A 15036-nucleotide genomic window follows, 5' to 3' on the forward strand; every position below is an offset into this window, starting at 1 on the left:
CCACTACACAGTGCACAGCCTGGACATGCCCAGGCTTGCCATGAGTTTGCCTGCTCCCTGTTTCCCCCGCTCCTCCCCCTTTTGCCCGTGTCCCTATCCTGGTTTGTCCCCCCACTTGTCTGTCTCGTGCTCTGCCCTATGTTCTGGCCCTTTCCCCTCCCAAGCTGATAAAAGACTGCATGCACGCATGAATAGAGGATTCTACCTGCATCCCACCTTTGTGTCCCAGACACTTGCAGTGTCCCGGACCCATGCAGTGTCACGGTCCCATCCTCCCTTCAGACCGCGGCATGTTTCCTCTTTTCCAGGCAGTGGGATGTTTACTAGACTGCCATGACTTCTCAGATATGATGGATAGTGTCTTAGTTTGCTAGTTTCCTCACAACCTGCATCCTATCAGATCCTATGAACTTGTGCACCTTCAGATTCCTTAAATGGCCTCAAGTACATAGTTCTTCGGTCCCTGCCTTCACCTTCTGCAACTCAGGTAGCATAATTGGAGCACTTCTTGGTGAAGACCGAGGCAAAAAAATTTTGAGTACCTCAGCCTTCTCCGTATCCTGAACCTCTTGCTTTCTTCCAGAGTGGAGCCAAATTTTCATTGGTTTTCCTTTTACCAACAACATACCTATAGAAACTTTTCTTATTGCCTTTAATGTCCCTGGACAGATTTGATTCTACCAGGATTTTAGCTTTCCTAACCTGATCCTGGCTGCCTGGACAACTTCTCTGTGTTTTTCCCAGGTTACCTGTGATTGTTTCACTCTCTACAGGCTTTCTTTTTTTGTTTTGAGTTGGTCCAGGAGCTCCTTGTCCATTCACACAGGCCCTCCTCCCTGAGGGTCTTGAACTTCACCATTTTGTTGTCCCTGCAGCCCAAGCTGCCCTTGAGCTTCATATTCCTCACCAGCCACTCCTGGTAGGTTTAAATTAGATGTTGAGAAGAAACTCTTCCCTGTGAGGGTGGTGAGGCCCTGACACTGGTTGCCCAAAAAAGCTGTGGCTGGCCCATCCGTAGAAGTGTCCAAGACCCTTGGATGGCTCTTAGAGCAACCTGGGCTAGTGGAAGGTGTCCCTGCCCATGGCAGGAAGTGGAACTGGATGGGATTTAAGGTTCCTCTCAACCTATGATTCCATGATTCTATACTGGGGTGGATTAAGACTTCCATGAAGACCAAGGCTTGTGAATATGAGGCTGCTCCTGTCTATAGAGGGTGTCATCTACTCAGATTTCCCGCAGTCTGCAGCATATCCCTGTCCTTGCCCTCCCTTTATTCCTGACCCACAAGCTCTCAGTCAGCTCCTCCTCCATCCCCAGGTACAGCTCCATGAACCAGCTCCAGCTTGTCTCTGGCGTATAGGGTGACACCCCCTCCTTTGTCTCCCTTTCTTGTCCCTCCTAAAGAGCCTGTGTCCTTTCATTCCAACACTCCAGTTGCAGGAGCCACCACACCACATCTCTGTGGTGCCAGTAAAGTCAAAGCTCTGCAGATGTGCACATATCTCCATCTCCTCTTGTTTATTCCCCACTCCCCATGTGTCATCATAGGGACATTTAGTTTGGGTCCCCACTGAAGCCGTTTCACTGACCAGAGTGGCTGGAATTCCCTTGTCCCTTGGGGAATCCCCTTCAGGTGCTCTCCTGCTGATCTATCAACCCTGCTCAGGCTCTGCGCATCTCTTACTGGCACTGGCATCAAAATGGTCAGAGTGGAATGGATTGAGGTTCCCCTTCCCCAGAAACTTTAGAAGGATAAATCAGTCCCAGCCAGACCTTGTACAAGTCCATTGTGCATCGGTCTATGGTGTCTAAATCATTATCTGACACTTTCACAAGAAAATAACATGTATCACTTTTTAAGGGGCCTTTTATCCCACTTCAATGGATCACATACATATTTTATGTCCAGCAGTTTTTGTACTTGATTGCATTTATCGTGGCCGAGGCAATATATTTCTCCACAACTCCTACCGACCTCTCACAGCATCCTGGAAAACAAACACATCTTAAAATGTTCATTTAGTCTGCTTTTGATTTTTCAGTTGAATGCAAATGGTTAGTGACCTTTCCTACCATCTTTTGAGGGCTGATTTCCTTCATGTAGTCAGAAATGTGCCTGCTGACCTGATGTGTCCAATGTGTGGCCTCAAATAACCACAACCCATCAGCGAGACCAAGACTTGTCTCCATGTTCTTACATTCAGAGGAATTTAAATATATATACATTTACAGCTCACCTGGCACTGATACATGCATCATTGAAAGATAATTTGCAATAAATGTAATTATAATGTTGCACAACAAAGCTTTTTGCAAATCTTTTTTTTTTTATATTCTTAATCTAGAGCAGTCTTTTGCATCCTAAAGTATCTCTCTATTAAGAAAATTATGCAAATTAAAAAGACGTTGGATCAGTAAAATTATCTTCTATTTTCATTCATTCATTCATGGCTAGGCTTTGCGAATGAAGACTTGAGAAGGATTCTATCCATTCTTGCTACAAGCACACTGATGGCTAAAAAGGCCAATATGAGATAGACAGGTCCAGTTGCAAAAGGCACAGCAGAAGGACTACTTAGATGGTATATTCTGCAAGACACGATTCTTTCTGCATTGTCTTTTCTCCTTGAGAATGATCCTGCATGCGTTCTCAAAAGAAGCAGCAGCGTTATGAATAGTGTGTCTCCCTGTCTCCCAATTGGAGGCCAGAGTAGACCAGTGATGTTGATCAATATGGCCAAGGCTGAGATGTTGTTTCAGGGAGTCCTTGTATCTCCTTTTCGGGGCTCCTCTCTTGCGGCAGCCAGTGGCAAATTCGCCATAGAGCAGGATCTTAGGGAGGTGGTAGTCCTTCATCCTTGAGACATGTCCTGCCCAACGCAGCTGTGTTCTCAGTAACATGGCCTCAATACTTGTGACTGCTGCTTGTTCTAGAACAGATGTATTGGTCACATAATCTGACCAGTGGATGTTTAGGATTGTGCGGAGACAGCATTAATGGAAGAGTTCTAGGAGTTGCAGGTGGTGGCGGTAGATGACCCATGATTCAGACCCATATAAAAGAGTAGACAGCACTATGGCTCTGTAAACACTGATCGTTGTACTTTTCTTCAAGTGTTTATTACACCAAACTCTTTTATGGAGTTTTCCAAAAGCACCATATGCCTTTGCTAACCTGTTATCTCTCTCTCCATCAATCTTACCATCCGAGGAGATGATGCTTCCCAGATAGTCCTATTTTAAAATTACCTTCTCTTTTTATCCATTTTGCTCTTAGGAAGTGATCACAGGTCACTTAGTGATCACTAAGTGAACAGACTGGTCTCCTGCTGTTTGAATCTAAGGTACAAAGCAAGTGCCATTGTGTTTACCACAGAAGCATCAAGGACTACTTCTTTCGCAATGATGTAGAGTGTTGATATGCATGTCAATCCCTTGAGCTCATTAGCAGCAGGTATGTGAGGGTGGGCATTGATAAATAGTTGCTATTCTGAAGAGAATTACTAATTATTTTCTCTCATTGTCTCCTCTAGAATTCCTGGGGTTATACGTTATGGAGAATGAGAGGAAAACCCACTTTTCAATTCTTCAGGAAAACTCCCCATGTTTCATGAAACAGTCATAATTTACAATTAAAGGTCAGAAAGGTTCAAGACGCATATTTTCAGAAATTTATGGCTGAAGTGCTAATATTCATCCATCATTCTCCAAAAGTACTCCTTTTCTTTTTTGTGTGTGCAGTGTTATTTTTTTATTTTTATTACTGTCAGAAGTTGGAAAAACTGCAGTTCTGTGACTCTTCTGTAGAAAGACAATATGCTGTTTTGAGTGTTGGCAGACACTGTCACCAGTGCATGGTTGTGAGGGGTTTTTGTCTCTAAAAGACCATTTTTAGTGAAAGGGTACAAGTATGTATATGTATGGGCTTATTCCAGGAGTCAACCACTGAAGCTCCATCTCCTTTAAGTAAAAAACAAACAAACAAACAAACAAACAAGCAAAAAAAACCTATTTAAATTTGGGCATGAATGCCTTTCCATGTACCACTTTAACTGCTAGGCTTCTTCAGAAATTGAAATGACATAGTTAACTAGCCTAGGAAATTTTGGGAAGCAGGCTGCACAGCAAATAAAAGAGAAGAGAGGTAGAGGCATGAGCAAGAACCATCACTATTTTGGCATCTCATAGCAGGTTTGGGCTGCAGCTCTTCTTTGTCTTCTCAGAAATTAATTTGCCTATGCAGGAGTGGAGAAGAGAGGATAACGACTGATGAATACCCGAAAATTTGACTTACAGGAAATGAAATTGTCACTTTACATTTCTGGTGCTCATTCAGAGAGAAGTAAGACGGGGGGGGGGAAAAAGTATTTTTAGGCTCAGTGAAACCTTTGCTCTTTTATGTGGAAGAACAAAGGGAACCCATTGAAGTGAGCACAGCACCACCGTTGATTTTTTCAAGAAACAAACTTACCTACCGCAAAGACCCCACTAATGAATCCAGGAAAATGCCACGTTGTATCTCTACTCTGCATTTGCAGCCAGTGATGCTAAGTTGTATCTCCTTCAAGGTATTGCAACATAAGTGCTTCAAAAAACGACCTCATTTTTCAAAAGTTTTATTGTTAAGTTTGAAGACTAGACAAGGTCGTACTGGTTTTACATTGCTCCACGTGATTTAAGTATATACAAAACCACTTGAATATCACACAGCTTGAAAGGTTTCAAAGATCATTGTGTCCGAGATACTTCTGTACTTACTGACACATCAGAAGCCAGCACTGAATATTATAGTTCATATTTGTTGTATAGCAAAGATACACTCATCCTTAAGTCTTCAAAACTGAGACTTAATTTGTATGCAGCCATTCCAAAAGAGAAAGTCAACCCCAAAACCGGAGCCAGTTAACGTGATGAGCCTCTAACACAGATAAAACAGAGCTTTATTTCCCAGGCTATAAACGTAGCACATTACCCAGCTACATAAAGGTGAAGCCTACCTACAAATACTTAACTGGTTCGGGGTGAAATTTAATTAGGAAAACATTTTTAGTCTTGTTCAATATCATTGTTACAACTAATGCAGAAGTCAAGGATCACCTCAGAGCATTTCTCCAGCCCCTCTTAAAGGGACATACACTATCCTGCACCTCTGGTTTTGTGATGCTGGTTACTTTAACTGGGAGAGAACAGCCATGTTAATTTATAACTTGTCTCCTATGGCAATGGTGTTCTGCTCACCTAGGACACAAAATAAAATTGAAGGGAAAAAGCTTTATTTTGGACCATAATCTAATTCTTATCTGTTGTGCTAAATCTCAAGTATTTCATGTAAACCAAGAGTTATTTCAGACTTAGGCTGCTGGCACTGGGAGTAAGTAGATTTGGTACTATGGCTGCACAATGCCATTCCAAGAAAGCTTTTTGGTAGCTGAGGAATAATGTCACGTAGGTTGAAATTGTAAGGGGATCACACGTATGATTCTTTTGTAAATTATCACAGAGTGTTATCACAAGGTATGTAGGATGTGAAGTTTGCTGGTAGGTGAGAGCTGGCACAGGACATCAGGATGAAAATATTCAACACTAAATTAATACAAAATAAAATTACTATGTTACATACCATGACAACTGTACATGCAGATGAAGGGATAACAATTAAATTACTAAATGAAGAAAGACTAATTCAAAACCAAAACTGAAGTCACAAAGGATAAAACAAACAAACAAACAAACAAATCACTTAAGAAGACAGAAAAAACATTTCAAAATAACAGTAACATTTAACAAGTCGTTAAATGAGGGAGCCTAATTTTCTGAAATGGCCTTCTGTTTTTTGGATACAGTCGACTAGAGAAATAGCTACATGTTATTCTTCATATCTGTAATTAAATTCAGGGTCAATTACTCTCCCATAATAGGAAAATGCCTTTGAATCTCTTTAAGAATGGTGTGTGCCTTTAAGAGATATATATTACTAATTTTTTTTATTATTATTTTTTCTTAGAGCTTAAAGTGCAAAAATGGGGCAGTAGGTAATTTGGGGATAAACTTGTCCTCCATTATTCAGATTTTTTTGCTGGTTAGAAGCACCACCATGATTGACTTTCTCTTTAAAATCGCTCATTATGCTTGAAGACCACTCCATATATACATCATTAAGGAATGCTGTTAACACAGTCACAAACAAGACAGTAACAGTCTAGTGGCTTTTGTTATGCAGCACAAAGTAAAAAATAAAGAACAAACTTAGCAGTGTTGCACAGGACCTCAACATTTCTTACACATACTTTTACCTTTACAGGACTCTTCTTTAGAAGTCTTTAAATGTCTAAGCCTTATAAAATAAATACTTGTATAAATACAGTTTAAGGATTAAGTCATTTTATAGAGGCAGGGTGTTCTGTTCGCTAAAATGTGACAGTTTAAATGACACTATCAGAAAACCGCCACCAATATATCCCCAATTCTTGTATGTAAAATTCCTGGCTGCTATTCTGGAGTCTTTCACAGTTCAATGGATAATATATATTTAGTCTGTGGTGGAGAATGTGTGATTAAATGCAGTTTTTTTTGAAATCCAAACCATTTTGTGTCCAAGGTAAACTTTGCACTTTGCAGACTGTGGGCCAGCTAGCTGTTGGCCTGGGAAGCAATGCCCAGGTTCATACTTCAGAATTTTGGTGAGAATGTAACAGTGACAAAAAGGATAAGTCCAGTGACATTTGCTAAAACATGCAGCTGCATCTCTCTCTCTCTCTTCCTCTCATTCTCTCTCTCCATGTCAGCATGTTATGAAATTAAAAGGTTGGCAGTAATCACAAATGCTGTTATTTCAAGTAAGAAATAAAAAGGTCCCTGGCCCATTGTCTCAGGATTTTTTTTTTTTTTTTTTAGACTTAGGTGATACTTTGACATAGTCACAGAACACTTTATTCTAAGGAAACTCGGATTGCTCTTCAAAGCTTGGCATTGTTACCTCCATCAACAGGGGAAACTGAGTCATAAGGGAGAACACCCCCACTGCTGCTCCATTTTTTCTTCTAAAAGCTACTAAAATTTTAAAATGGGGTTGCTATAACACTGCTAAAACAGCATAGCATGTGCAAAGCATTTCTGTAGATGGGGCATGGTGAGGCATGGTAGAAACCAACCTCCTCATGTGGCTCACTGGTGTGTGTCTGAAAGAACTTTTGTAGGAGTGGAGGGTGACAAGGGCCAAGGTTTTCTACGCACTCCTATGACACCTCTCGCCTTCTGGGAGGAAGGCTGTGACCTTAAGAAGAGCACACGGAGAGCGTTTTCCTGGAATTAAGGGAGTCATTCCTCTTGTGTGTCTTTTAGCGGCTGGTTCCTTCACCACATTTTCCTCCTCACAGAAATTCAGGGGGATTCTGAAAAGCAGTAACTAGGCGGGCAGCTTTGTCTAGGGCTGTGTGGTCACCCCTGGGCAAGTAATGAAATGGTATTTCTGATGCACCGTGTGCCTTTACCTATATGGGCACCGAAGATGAGACACCACAAGTAGCATGGTGTCTCATTTCTGCCTCCTTGAAAAAGCACATCTCAAGCAAAATTGAAGAAACTTTGGCAAATTCATTAATTTCATAATACACTGAGAGCAGATTTGGTTACATATGCAAACAGGTGACCTCTGACAAGGAAAACAACCTCAGCAGTGATACTAAACAGAAAAGATGGAGGTCATGTTCTATAGCATGCAAAATAGAGGAGGAAAATGGGGCTAATCAGGAAAACACTCTAAGTGCATGGACTCTGCTGTCCAGATGAAAGTGATGAAAGGTAGCTTGTAACACCACAGGTACTGCGCTCTGCAGTACCAAGGAGTATCTTCCAAAATATATATCATAAGTACTGACAGTGTTTGATAGGCACAATTACTATAATGCAGTCATCCCCAAGTAAACTTATTGCTAAAAGCTGCAGTATCACTTTTTGCAAGTAAGATGACAGTATGATTTATGGAGAACTCGTCAGCCCAATGTTCCTAAAGCTGCAAATAAGAGTCGTCACACCATTTCTCTTCCCTTGTAAAAAGGATGCTGCTGTTTGGTTGGTTTTTTTCCCTTAATACATTTCAACTGGTGTGAACAACTCAAAGGAAAACTAGGAAGATAATTCCACAGCAGAAGGGATAAGACTAACAGATTTCAAGGACAAAATTGGATTGGATCACTTAAAGGGCAGGCTTAGACCTCCGTGCGAAAGACAGTTAGCGGCCTACCATAAAATGAGCGAGCACTTGGTTCATGGAACACCGACTCAGCATCCTACAGGCTTTGCACTGTTTCCTCCACAGAGGGACCCTCGGTGGCAGTGGGACCCTCTCAGTTCTCGGCTGTGCAGCCCAGCAGCTCTGACCGCAGTGTGATCCGGCCGTACCATGACCAAGGCAGGATCCGCACGTGCCGCGCGTGGATCGGTGGGTCGATGACGTTCTTGCGGTGTGTGTCATTGTCAAAGTTCCCCTGGAACACCTGAAGGGAGGCAACAAGGAGATTTAGGAGTGCGTGGGCTGAGGAATAGCCCCTGATGCACCCATGGGCATTGCTCTGCAATCAACTTTTATCATCTGTGCATTGAACTTAAGTTTTAAACAGACAGAGACAAGGTTTAGATGGGATATTAGGAAGGAATTCTTCCCTGTGGGGATGGTGACGCCCTGGCACAGGTTGCCCAGAAAAGCTGTGGCTGCCCCAACCCTGAAAGTGTCTAAGGCCAGGTTGGACGGGGCTTGGAGCAACCTAGGCTAATGTAAGATGTCGCTGCCCATAGCACAGGGTGGGACTGGATGAGCTTTAAGGTCCCTTCCAATCCAAGCCTGTGATTCTATGAAGTGATGCTGCAAAGAGCACCTGCCTTTACTAAGACTTTGAGATTCAATGGCATGTAATGACACACTGTGGCAGATACAAGCTTTTGATTCACAGAATCTCAGAATATTCTGAGTTGGAAGGAACCCACAAGGATCATGAAGTCCAACCCTCAGCCCTGCACAGGACCATCCCAAAGAGTTACCCCATGTGACCCAGAGTATCACCTGAACACTTCTTGAGCTCTGTCAGCCTTGATGCTGTGATCATTGCCCTGGGGAGCCTGTTCAGGCCCAACCACCCTCTGAGGGAAGAACTCTTTCCATGTTATCCAACCTAACCCTCCCCTTACACAACTTCAGGCCATTCCCTTGGATCCTGTCACTGGTCGCCACAGAGAAGAGATCAGTGCCTGCCCCTCCTTGATTCAAAGCTTAATCTACTGCCAACACTCAGGGCCTGGCCCCAAAATTTGCATAAAATTCATTAACATTTAAAAAATTAAATGTCTTTCTACTTGGCATTTGTATCATCTCAAATTAATCTCAGGAGATCATGTTATTGTTTCCAAGAAAATAACAATAATTAAAATTAAGAAGAAATTTATTGTATCACTTATGAATGGATGTAACTACACAAAGCCTTTGTAAAGTTGGTGATTATCAAGGATACTCTTCTCATGTCAAGCAAAAGTCAGCAGATGAATTAAGGGGATTTGGTTGTGATCAAATTAAAAAATCCTATCACAGTACAGCGCATGCTATGATCTTATTTCCACTAGTATTGCTTAAGCAACACATGAGTTCCCAAACTTCTGTCTGTGTTAAATCAGTGCCAGATTTTTTCCCCCTGACAGATACTATTTAAATTCAAAGGCCATAACACCAATTTTTGGCAAAATGATCAGATTATCCCCTTGGGTAATTTTCAGTTTTTATGGAAAGTGTTCATTCTCTTAAAATGTCAGCCAATTCACTTCTCATTGGTAAAAACTGAGTCTGGTGGCTTTTTAACTTGAAACAAATGGCTGTTGTTTGCACCATGCAGAGAAGAATATATGGACCTCCTGGAGGTGTGCTTATACGACTGAATTAATGCAGAATTACAACTTTCCTAGAAGTTCTTGGGAAAATGTTAGAGTTTGAGTTCAGAAGAGGCTGATCTACTATTTTAGCCCTTTTGTAACATGTTTACACAGCTTCTGATCTCTATGCTGCACGTCTTATTTGAATTTTGGAAGCCTCCTTCCAGTGTTATAAATTTAGCACCCCAAATGAAACATGTGCCCTCCATTAGTGATGCTCTTTCACAAGTGATGAATTCCTCTTCTTGTCTGGCATCTCACTAACATGGAGATGGGAGCATTAAAATATGTAGCAGTTCAGATAAGATGGATAAAATTGCAGAGAGACTGACTGCAGAAACACCAGTGTTGTGACTCTAAGGAGAAAAAATATGTATTTACCACAGAAAAAATTGTTTTCTGCCTGAGTACAGTGTTGATTGCATAAATCAGCTGGAGTCTGAGCTAACAAGGTTGCACCTGAAGTTGAGTTTCATTTGTAGCATACAATAAAAGGCAGTAAGCTCATTATTGAAATTACGGAGCGGCAACCCCCCAGCATCCCCAGCTTGGAAAGCTTAAAAATAGCTTTTTTATATATATGTGACTTCTTGCACATGCATGTGATATATTTGTTGATATTTTTTACCAAGCTAGATGATAAACAATGCATAAATACAGACAGTTCTTGCTGTAGAACTACTGGAAACTAATTTTATTCACTACTTCATTCCCCCTATGGAAGATGCATTTCAAAGATAGCATTTAAATGAAGGCTTAGAAAAAAAAAAAAAGTGGTTTACCAGGAGAATCTCTTTACAGCCCCAGTATTCATATCATAATATAGCTATGCAAAATGAATAAAATTACGTAATGCAAGCCCAGCAACAAATTCACCTGAAGAAGATAGGATTATATAATTTACTTACAGCAGGAAAACAAGAACTAAATTTTATTTTTAGTTTATACATAACTTCATTACCACTTGAATTCAAACTCATCGGTTTCAGAGGTTACTTTTATGCAAATATGCGATTCACTTTCCCTCAATATTCAAATCTGGTTTCAGGGAATAACTAAATGTGCTAGATCAGAAAACAGATTTCAGGGAAACAAATTTACCAGAAAGAGAGGGAAACTTTGTCAGCATCGGCCAATGTGATCAGCCGATATATAACATTCTAAGACAAACGTACTGGATTTTTTTGCTGTGGCCAAATGGCAAATTTCTCATAGAAAAAAAAAATTTGTCACTTTTTATTTTGTTTCAGCCTCAATTCACTAATGGAGTGAAGGAACTTGGAAAGAGCAGGGAGGACTAAGGACAAAACATGACATCTGACATCAAAAAAAAGCTATTTGTGTAGCCAAAAGTAACTTTATGTTGCTTTATGCCCAAACAGTCAACTCTAAATAAACCACCTAAGCAATTGAAAGCTCTTGAAGAGCTGGTACCTCTCAATGACCACTCCTCAAATTTGTTTCTGAGTAGTTTTTTTCAGGATACACTACCTCTGAAGGCTGTAATGATTTACCAACATTCGAAAAGCTGATGTTTGAATTACAACATATAGCTGTATGTAAAAATATGCTCACTGACAAAAAAAAAAAAAAAAAGAAAAAAAGAAGGTGACTGAATAAAGTACAGAATGTGAGTTATTAATGCGTAAGAGCATAAAGCCAGCGAAAAATCTTCATTTTGAGCTCTGTGTTGGTGCAGATCTGCTCCTGCCTTATCCCAAATGGTAAATAAATAGAGAGAAGCATCAAGACAGCCACAAGCACTGAAGAATGTCCTTTTGCAAATTATTAAACAGATAAGTCCCTTCAGCCTGAAAGGAAATATTATAGATGTCTATAAAACCCTAAGTGGTGTGAGGAAAATAGAAAGTAGGTAATATTGCACTGTCCTCTTGTAATGACAGTAGGGTCATCCTGGGCCACCCAAAGGTCACAGCTCCCCATTCAACACATAATTAAACTGTGGCACAACTCTCACAGCCTTTAACCTCTGTTAAAGATCAGATAAATTGTGAGGGGCAAAGCCAGCAGGGGCTAGTAAGGACACAGATTAAAAAAAAAAAAGCCAAAAGCTGGGAAAGTGCACCAGGGAAGCATAACAGCCCTACTATTTAAATTTTCTGTATCTGCTACAGGATGTTCCTTCCTTTGGACAGAGCTTCAGCCTCCTCCCAGCCAGCGACTCTGCACATTGCAAGGTGCATTTTTTTGGTAAAAATGGACTAAAAAGCTCCTGTTTTTTGACACTTCTGTTGTAGAATGTTACAGATTTTATACTGGCTATATCTATTTATGTCAGTCTGCATATTTAAAAGGTGTAACTTGCTAAAACATTTACTCAGCAGCTGCAGCAATTTTACAGATACAGACCCCACATCCATGTGTAGTTCCTCTGTAGTTTAGTCTCTTGCAGCTGTTACTAAAAAAAAAATGTAGAAAATGCATCTGTTGTGCTTTTAAATGTGATAACTTAATTCATGATCATTTTATGCAAAAGAGAATGAAAACCTGGAAAATAGGTACTGATACTCTCTGCAAAAAAAAAAAATAATTCTGAATTATAAGCAATTCTTGTTTATACTTGTGTCTGACAAACAATTTGAATGTCTTGACTTCAAACATTCACTGAGATTTTTCAACAGAACTGTTTTATGGCATCAGCAGTAAATCCAAATACTGACGATGTTAAGTTGGTTAGAATTTAAAAAAGAAAACTATTCTATGTTTTAAGACAGAATAATTTAGGAAAAATATCTGAAGACTACCAGATTGAGAAAAGTGGAATTAATCACCACTGATGTTTGGTTTGCTCCAAACTTGTATTTAGGGTACATCCACAGGACCTGTTAATAGGTGGCTGTAGCGCGTGAAATAGCCTGTGGCGCTGTGCCAATGGATGTTCACAGAGGATGAAAATTCAGAGAGCCTGATTCTCCACAGACAGCCTTTCTGGAGCTCATATCTCACAGAAACTTGTATTTACATGAAATGTCTTCATCACCCGTAGTGTTACTGGTTCCTGCTATTTATAATAATGGCTGAGTTGAGACTGAATAATGAGTTCTGAGATGGTAAAGTCACTATGTTGTCTGCTTTAGCTTAACCATATTTTTCACTCTGAGCAGAATATTTTAAACATCTCATGGAGCAGTTAATCCTGCCCATATTAGAAGAAGAATGTTTTATAAAGTGTCTCACCTGACTTTGGAGTTTACTTCAGTGCAGAACATCTCAGTGTTCATATAAATAAAGGGGACATTATTCATTTAAAATCTAAAAAGAATTTGCATGAAAAGCAATTTCTGACAGCCATATTCCTTTTACTTTAGTAACATTTTATATTTGATTACTATTCACCAAAGAAGACTTGCTTAAGCAAGGGAAGGAATCTGCAGATTTGAGGAGTCCAATTAGTTACTTTGAAATTTTTGGCTGCTGGTGGAGTGACCTTTTCACCACCTTTCCACAGGTGGACTACACAAAGCGAAAGAGGTGTTGATTCCTCACCAGAAACAGAGCTACTGTTTATAGGGATATTACATCCCTTGGAAGATGCTTTCCACAGTAAAAGACTGGTGAAGGATTTTTTAATAGACATATATAGATATATAAACACACTCATGTAAGTGTGTGCACGTGTATTTTGGAGTGATTAAGAGAAGAAAAAACTCATCCTTTCCCTCTGTTGTTATATATAAAGTGTATTTATATATGATACACATGATTATATATTACATGACCTTTATTATTTCTTGAGGTTCAGAATAGATACAAGCAGATAAAACCTTTAAACTTATGAAACATATTATCACATTCTTCCTATCTTTCCCATTTAATCGATGTACTGATGGTAATAAAATGGGAATTTAGTCCACTGTTCATAGTTTATAGGAGGTTCAAAGTCAAAAAGAGAAATATTTTGAAGATCAGCGTCCCCCCAGAAATTAAGGTAGACTGTTTATATGAGCATTTTGTCTGCCCTCTGCTCTTGGTGTGGTATGAGGGAGACAGATACCTAGAATGAGTATAACAAGGTTGTCATCTGACAGAAATCATCTTAATACTGCTGAAAATAATAGAATTCATTTGCAATTTAAACCAGTGCAGAAAAAAGTCACTTAGAATAGAAATTACAAGTATTACTGTAAATAATAGTATTAAATAGTAACAATAATAATATTACTAAAACAAAAGCTCTTTACCTGTGCCAAGTATGTAGATTATATGTAGGAATGAAATCTACCAGTGTAAACCAGGTATTAAATAATTAAACAACATCAGAAAAACCATTAGCAAATCTAGCAGGAAGACTTTTTAATCTGACATGATCTAACTTTCCATTTGTAAGTAGGTTCCTGTCTTTTATTTCTCTGGCAATATAATGCACATACAAAAGCATACAACTTATAACTAATTCCATCATTCTGTACCCAAATCCAGTGGCCATTTGCATACTGGATATTGTCTACCTGTAGCTAATTGCACTGTTGATGGCTGATGATGACTGACAATGATGCAGACTGCCAGACTCCTTTAGGCTACTTTCAAATGTTCTCATCTTCCTGTAAAAAACAGCCTTTGAAATGCCATTTGACACTGCGGCTGGCCTTGAGTTACCTGCAGCAGGATGTGCAATTTATAAATCACATGTGGAATGTGAATTTAAAAAAAAAAAAGGTCAGATTTGGGTTGGATGTCCTTAGCATTGGAAGCATAGTGAGCTACTGACCTCTAGTTGAGAAAAATAAGATAGCTATTAGCTCTGGTCCTGTTTCTAAAATATATTTTAGACAGCCTGCAACATAGTTCATTTTACTTCTTGGAGGCAACAGGTAAAGCTTTCATATTTTTCCAGGCAACTCAATCAAACCATTTAAAATGAATGAGAAAGGCTTCATTTTCTAAAGTTATATATTTTTTTTTATGCGCCAGTAAAACTTTTGTCTGTACTCACAGAAATTCAGCACAGATGTGAAATGAAATGACTGGCCATTAAAACAGCAGAAGCCAAACAGGAGCTGGAGGGGACGTTGTTCTTGGAGCAGCTTTTCCATTTGAAATGGTGCAAAGAAGAAAACTGAACACTGTATTTACTTCTCCTCTAAACCACTATTTTGTTA

The 15036-nt window shown here is 39.7% G+C and overlaps 1 protein-coding gene across 3 annotated transcripts in view; it reads right to left on the reverse strand.

Annotated features, from left to right (window-relative positions):
- Positions 1–4601: 4601 nt before the first annotated feature.
- The window catches only part of EDIL3 (EGF like repeats and discoidin domains 3), a 233692-nt gene continuing 223257 nt past the window's right edge, over positions 4602–15036 (reverse strand). For all 3 annotated transcript variants that reach the window (XM_064642242.1, XM_064642241.1, XM_064642240.1), the window contains one exon: positions 4602–8496. In XM_064642242.1, coding sequence (XP_064498312.1) covers positions 8347–8496 — 150 coding nt within the window. In that variant the 3' untranslated portion in view covers positions 4602–8346. The remainder of the gene's footprint in view (positions 8497–15036) is intronic.

The sequence above is a fragment of the Pseudopipra pipra genome, chromosome Z (assembly GCF_036250125.1).
Source record: "Pseudopipra pipra isolate bDixPip1 chromosome Z, bDixPip1.hap1, whole genome shotgun sequence".
Lineage (NCBI taxonomy): Eukaryota > Metazoa > Chordata > Aves > Passeriformes > Pipridae > Pseudopipra > Pseudopipra pipra.